At 58.2% G+C, this 6603-nt stretch overlaps 1 protein-coding gene and 1 pseudogene across 1 annotated transcript; one reads left to right on the top strand and one right to left on the bottom strand.

Annotated features, from left to right (window-relative positions):
- Positions 1 to 394: 394 nt before the first annotated feature.
- Positions 395 to 3880, bottom strand: FOXI2 (forkhead box I2). Its single transcript, XM_002756711.5, has 2 exons — positions 3285 to 3880; positions 395 to 2555 (listed from the first exon to the last, which is right to left on the bottom strand). The coding sequence occupies exons 1-2, from the start codon at positions 3793 to 3795 to the stop codon at positions 2110 to 2112; spliced, it is 957 nt and encodes a 318-aa protein (XP_002756757.3). The 5' UTR covers positions 3796 to 3880; the 3' UTR covers positions 395 to 2109.
- Positions 3881 to 3908: 28 nt separating this feature from the next.
- Positions 3909 to 6261, top strand: LOC118146431 (uncharacterized; annotated as a pseudogene).
- The last annotated feature ends 342 nt before the right edge of the window (positions 6262 to 6603 follow it).

Here is a 6603-nt window from a genome sequence, read left to right as displayed (position 1 = left end):
TACTGTTACCTATTAATGTGATAAAGCTGTGAATGGATGAGCAACTTTCAAACAGTAAAAAAACGATCTTTGGGCAAACAAACCAAAAGTTGAAAAGTCTTAAATTATTTTTTCTCAATTTTCACATAAAAACCATTGTTAGGAAAAAAAAAGAAGCAGCTTCCCAACTTCTAGCAGTCATGCAGACGTGACATTCCATGTTTACATCCATACGTATCAGCCAGTTTTCTCGAAGCGCTACCGATTGTCCAACTGAACATTGTATTTTCCGACTGTTGTCAATTTAATTCGGAAAAATTCTTTCCAAGTTCCCTGAAAGTTCAGCCTCTAAAATGGGGATGTTGGTGATAGCAGTGGAATTCTTATACAAAACAGCATACACATGCAAGCTACATATACTGGTGTTTTTAGTATTTTATTCTATTAAAATAGATTCAAGAGAAAATTTTTAAAATGTGTAAGCTAAGGAATTTCTTTTCCTTTCCTGGCCTTCTTTAGTTGTAGTGAATTTGGGGAGTGTCCCCCCAAGAGAGATTGTGGGTTCGTTGTGAGTTTGGTTCCGCATCATCATCACCTTTGACACACCTGGCACGCTGCCCACCTGCTTGTGGCGGGCAGCAGCAGGGACACCACATGGAGTTAGGAGCCACTGCTGGTGAAACACATGGCCAGGGACCAGATTCATCCCAACTCCTAGCTCCTTCTCTCTATGTTCTCCCAACTCCCTCTCTGTCTTACACACACACACACACACACACCACTCTTCGGCAGGGCCATGATGAGTCAGCTCTAAGAGACAGACAGGAGCCCTGCTCTCATTTCCAGCCATGGTGGCAGTGGCAGTGAGGGGCCTAGAGGGCAGATTAGGAAAACCTGTGTGGCTGGGGCTTCAGGTTGCCAAACCAGCCTGCCCCACTCCAGATTAACGGCACCCTCTCTCCACTCTCTTCCTAGGAGGACCCCTCTCCAGCCCTCCCCGAACACGCAGGGAAGATGGGTACGCCTCCACCAACATCTTCATCTCCAGAGAGTGCCAGATGCCACAAAGACACAGGGCATCTGACTGGGGCACTTAGGACTTCTGAGGAGTCCGGAGCCCAAAATTCCTCTTCCCAGTGATGGGGGCTCCTTGCATTTCACAAAGATACCATCTCTAAGAACAAACTGGGTGGGGTGGGTTCCGTCCACACAGGAGCCTGCTGCTCAGGGTCTCTGAACACAGGGCCAGCTTTGGCCCAAACTGTGGGCAGAGGGTTGGAGGGGAAAGAGACCAAAACAGGTGTGGCCTCCCATGAGCATGTGTGAGTGTGAGTGTGGGTGGAGTGGCAAAAACCCCGACCCTTGGGGGACTCCAGGGTGTTGGGCACTGCTCCTGAGGTCAGGGATGGCAGGGTCCTGGGGAGGTGCCTTGTCCTAGAGCAGGGCCATCAATGACCAGAGCTGAGTAACAGGGAAAGGAGCTGGCATCCCCAAGGGCACTCTCTGCCCACTCAGCGCTTCTCCCTCCAACCACCAGAGTTCCAACCATTAGCAAGTTCTTTTTTACAAGGGACCCAATAGTCTCAGACCCCCTCCCGGGAGGCTCCTGGCCCACCTGGCCCCACCCGCGGCTGCTCCTGAGCCCTGTCCCCCGCCCCTGCAGCAACCTCCCTAAAGCAGGAGGGAAGGCCCTGAGCCAGATGGGCCAGGCTGGGCGGAGTTGGAAATCGCTCCCACAGCTCCTGCAGCCCACCTTCCTCCCACCTGCTCTAAGGCTTTTTGGGGTCAGCCAGCCTCTTTGGGAAACATTGGAGCTGAGCGCCAACTCATCGCCCCTTCAAGGCACATTCCTAGTGAGCACAGGCTCTAGAGACCCAGGAGGGCTGGGCTTAGAGGAAGAATAGAGAGGCTCTGGAGGTCGCCTGGGTGAGAGGTGTACAGCGGACGGGCCACCCACCCCGAGGCCCAGGCATTCTCAGCCCAGCTCCCTGCTGGCGGGGCCGCCCGTCTCTGTGCTTCCTCCCATGGCACTGAGGCCTTTGGCACCAACACGTGGGACTGTCACAAGGGAAACCGGAGGCCTGAGCTCAGCACCTCTGGACACGCACTGGGCTAGTTTCCAGCCTCCCTTCAAACTTCGGTCCCTTCCCGGCTGTAGAGGAGGTGACTGACGTGGAAGCCAGTGGCCGCTGTCTGGTGGCCAAGGGCGAAGCTAGGCGAGGGGCCAAGGGCCTGGGGATCGTGGGTGGCGACCGTTGTCTGCGGCCTCCCGAAAGAAAAGTCGCCTGCCAGGCTCCCGGGGAAGGTGCCAAGACCGCCAGCCAGAACGCTCATAGCGGAGGCGAAACCCGAGAAGCAGGTGGCGGCCTCGGGTGTGGACCGAGAGGGCGAGGCCTGCAGGTCCCAGCGAGCTGCGCCCTGGGGCTCCAGCGAGGGTGCCTCGGCCCCTCCCCGGCTCCTGGCTCCCAAGGGCGCGGCGGCGCTGGCTTCTGCTCTCCTCTTTCTCTTCCTTCGGAAGTTCCCGTTGTCAAACATCTTCTCACAGTTGGGGTCCAGGGTCCAGTAATTGCCTTTACCTGCAGAAGAAGAAAGAGCTCAGTTCAGAAAGTTACAGATTCGACGGACCGTGGTGTGAGCGAGGCGGTCAGCTTCAGAAGGATGCCCCACCAGCCCTTGCAGAGGGTCTGAGCCTCGCCCCCATCCCAACCCTTGCTGAGCACTCTGCACCTGACGGGCCTCCACAGCCGGACTGGAAGAAGGTGGCAACCCAGAAAGCAGGAGGAGGGGCGCCCTAGGCAAGGCGGAGCCCGCGAATGTGAAGGACGGCCTGCGGATGCCAACAGTGGGACTCCACCAGTCGCTCTGCCAAGAGCAGCGCAGACCACGCCGCGCCCCCAAGTAGGCACGAACGCTTTCCATACAGGCACCCCATTTGTGTTGCCCGTCCTTAGGGTAGAGGCTGTCTTCCCTATTTTACCGGGTAGGGCACTGAGGCCCCGGGAAGTTGAGTAACTCCCAAGGTCACCTAGCGTGCTGGCTCTCCCGCTTCTTCCTCCCAAGGAGCGCACAGACTTACAGCTCCGGGACCTCTGCACTGGAAACGCGGGCTTGTGAGCTCTGCTGCTGTCTCAGAACCTGTCCATGGCCAAGCACTACTCCCACTTCTTCCCCCTTACCCCCTGCCCACAGTATCCCACACCATGCAGGGAGGAATTAGGTTGTCCAAGGTCGCTCTCACCCCCGGAATGCCTACGACCCGGCGGGAAGACGGGGAATCCCCGACGGGGCGAGCGGCGCACAGTTACCTGGGTCGTCGTCGTCGCGGGGCACCTTCTTGAAGCAGTCGTTGAGCGACAGGTTGTGGCGGATGGAGTTCTGCCAGCCCGCCTTGCTGCGCTTGTAGAAGGGGAAGTTGCCGGCCACGTACTGGTAGATCTGGCTGAGCGTCAGCTTCCGCAGCGGCGCGCTCTGGATGGCCATGGCGATGAGCGCCGAGTAGGAGTAGGGCGGCCGCACCAGCCTCAGCAGCTCCTGCTGGCCGGAGAGGCTCAGCCAGGCGAGGTCGGCTCCTGCCAGACCGCCCGGGGCGTCGAGGAACGGGCCGGGAGCCCCGTAGCCGGGGGCGGCGTAGGGCAGCGCGGGCCCGGGGTCAGAAGCACAGGATTTGGGGCTGAGCGCGGGTGCGTTCACCCACAGGCGCGGGCCCCCTCCCGGGATGCCCAGATCACCAGGCGCATAGCCCGGGGGGTGTGCGGGAACCCGGGCCTGGCTGGGCGGGGTTGAAGAGGGGCCCGGGTAGTCGCAGTAAGTGGCCATGTCCAGCCGCGCCCGGGTCTGGGCGGGCAGCACCGCACCGAAGCTCAAGGGCGACCCATCCAGCGTGGCCACCAGCCTCGCCGGCAGGGTGCGACCAGCCCTCCGCCCTTTAAATGCCATCGAGGCCAGAGCCGGAGGAGAGTGATGGGGCGAGCCCCTCCCCCGGCAGCCCAGGAGGAGCGAAATCCCGGTCCTCGCCCGGGTGTCAGTTTTCCGCACCGCCCAGATCTTGACACATCCCGGACCGGACGCCCCTCTGATTTCCCCTTCCTCAGTGTGCTCTGCTTCCCGAGTCCACAGTCGCTTGTGCTATCGGCTGCAGGGACCCTAAGTCTACCGCCTCTTCTGGCTTCATAGGCCCCGCAGTCCCGACTGTCCTGGACTGCACTCCGACTCCCCAGGGACCCCAGGGCTGTGGCTTGGGGGTACAACGTGCGGCCCCCTTGCTCGCCTGGGAACATCTCGCCCCAAGGAAACCCGCCTCGCCGGGGCCCTTTGTTACTCGGGACTCGGGGCTAGTAGCAGAGGGTGACTGCACAGCGCAAGAGATCGCAATGAAGCCCGTAGGCCTCCAGGCCAGAGCCACAGAGGGAAGTGGCGCGGCGAACGCGGGGCTGGGCGTGGACAGTTGCTTTGGGGTCGTCCGGGGTCCTCCGGACTATGACCGCGCGAAGGCAGCGGACTGACCTCTGTGCCGAAGTCTCGCTACCCCGCGGAGGGTCTCGACCCTGGAAGTCTCCGACCCCCAACTGTCCAGGGCAGTCTTCGATTTTCCCAAGCCGGGGAGTCCGAGGCCCCGCCAGATTTCTCCGCGCAGTGGCCTGGGGCGCTTAGTGCCAAGGGCGGCAAAGCTCTCTGCTGGGCGTCGGAGGGCGCTCAGAAAACAGGGATGTCTCTGCATTGCGTCAAGAAAAACCAGCCCTCCTGTCCTTCGGCCTCCCGGGGTTGCTGCAGCCCGGGTTCTCCACCCCCCGCCCTCCACTACACGCTGCCCGGCCCTCGGCCTCCGGCGCTGTGGGGTGGCGAAGGAAGGATCCAGGCAGACGCGCCGCGCTGGGCAGGGTACCTGGGAAGAGCGTCCGTCTCCCGGACTCCGAGTCGGGCACCAGTGCCAACGAGGTGGAAATGCAGGCCTGGCGCTCAAGGCTCAGAGTTGAGGAGACGTCCCCATTTCCCCCGAAATTCCTGCCCCCGGGATTGGAGCTGACCTCCTGGAAACCGGCCTCGCCCTGGGCATTCCCCAGCATTACGCGGGGCTGTGGATTTCATTTCAATTCATTTGAAAAACAAAAGGACCAGCCCTTACTGACTTTTGGCAGTGGAGGAGGCTTGTTGGTTGCGGCCCCCTGGTCGATTGAGGAGAGAGTTTGTTTTGGGGGATAAAGGGCCGGGTTTGAGTCAGCGACTTACTGGTGGTGCAGCCCCTAGGCCGCCCAGATTGTAGTCCCAAATTTTATGTAAAGCAACTAATTTGTGGAACAATTTAGCAAATGACAGAAAGAAGTGAGAGACCTTCTGTTGGGACGTTGGCCTCTCCCGTTAGAGGTGAAGCCCCTTCGGAAGTGGTGGGTGAACCGAAGGCAGTTCCCGAGGAGTGAAGAGAAAAGAACGGCCCCGAAATTGTTTTTTGAGGTCGGCTCTTCGGTTAGACTCTGCCCCGTTTCCTTCCCCTTTTCCCAAAGATTTCTAGTTTTTGTCAAAGGAATGCTAGTTGTGGGGGTCCCAGGTACCCTTTAGGAAGCGGCCCTCGCCTCCTATCCCCATTATTTCAGGGGTGGTTGCCGGGACACCGGGAAGTACCGGGGTGGGACACACCTCTTCTTGCTTCTCAGGTGGGCACAGTCTATTGCTTCCACCCAAAACAGCAGCCAATGCCACCTGCCACTCGGCTTAGCGATTTCCAGTGCCCCCTCCGTGGAAACCGTGCTGTTCTCTGCAGCTGTGACAAGCTTTTTGGTAACTACCTCTTGAAGAAAGTGTCTTTCCCCCAGCACATGCGTTGCAAGCATGACTTGGATCCTTTCCTTATGGTGCAAACCCACCTCTGCACCTACAGACACCCACTTTCCTCCCATAACACCCTTCCAGAGCTTGCCAGAGGGTCTGGGATGGCTCCACATCTTCTGGAATTTTGAAATGGCTGCTGATTAGGACGCAGTTTTTGAGTCCGTGCTTGATGAGGATGGAACATTACAGAGGCTGCACTGCTCTGCCTTGACACACATAATCCCGGAGAGAGTCAGAAGGTGGGAGCTGCAGCCAGACCCGCAGGGTCACCCTCAGGGCAGGATTCTACCCTGCCCTGCCGTCCAGGTTTTCTAGTGGCTGTACTGGACAAAGACAGCGCTCCTTGTTAGGGATTTCCATTGTCCAAGACTTCGAATGTAGAAGACAACTGTTTTGGTGGAATAACAATGATTTGACAGGAAGAACTAATTTTATCTGTAGTTTTTTTTTTTTTTTTTTTTTTTTTTGAGACGGAATTTCGCTGGAGTGCAATGGCGCAATCTCGGCTCACCGCAGCCTGCGCCTCCTGGGTTCAGGCAATTCTCCTGCCTCAGCCTCCTGAGTAGCTGGGATTACAGGCACGCGCCACCATGCCCAGCTAATTTTTGTGTTTTTAGTAGAGACGGGATTTCACCATGTTGACCAGGATGGTCTCGATCTCTTGACCTCGTGATCCACCCACCTTGGCCTCCCAAAGTGCTGAGATTACAGGAGGGAGCCACCACGCCGCCCGGCTTATCTGTAGTTAACTGCACTACTGTGAGAATAAAATCAGAGATGTTGAATTTTAAAGAATAGCTT

Source organism: Callithrix jacchus, chromosome 12 (assembly GCF_049354715.1).
Source record: "Callithrix jacchus isolate 240 chromosome 12, calJac240_pri, whole genome shotgun sequence".
Classification (NCBI taxonomy): Eukaryota; Metazoa; Chordata; class Mammalia; order Primates; family Cebidae; genus Callithrix; species Callithrix jacchus.
This window is presented reverse-complemented; position numbering and strand designations above follow the sequence as displayed.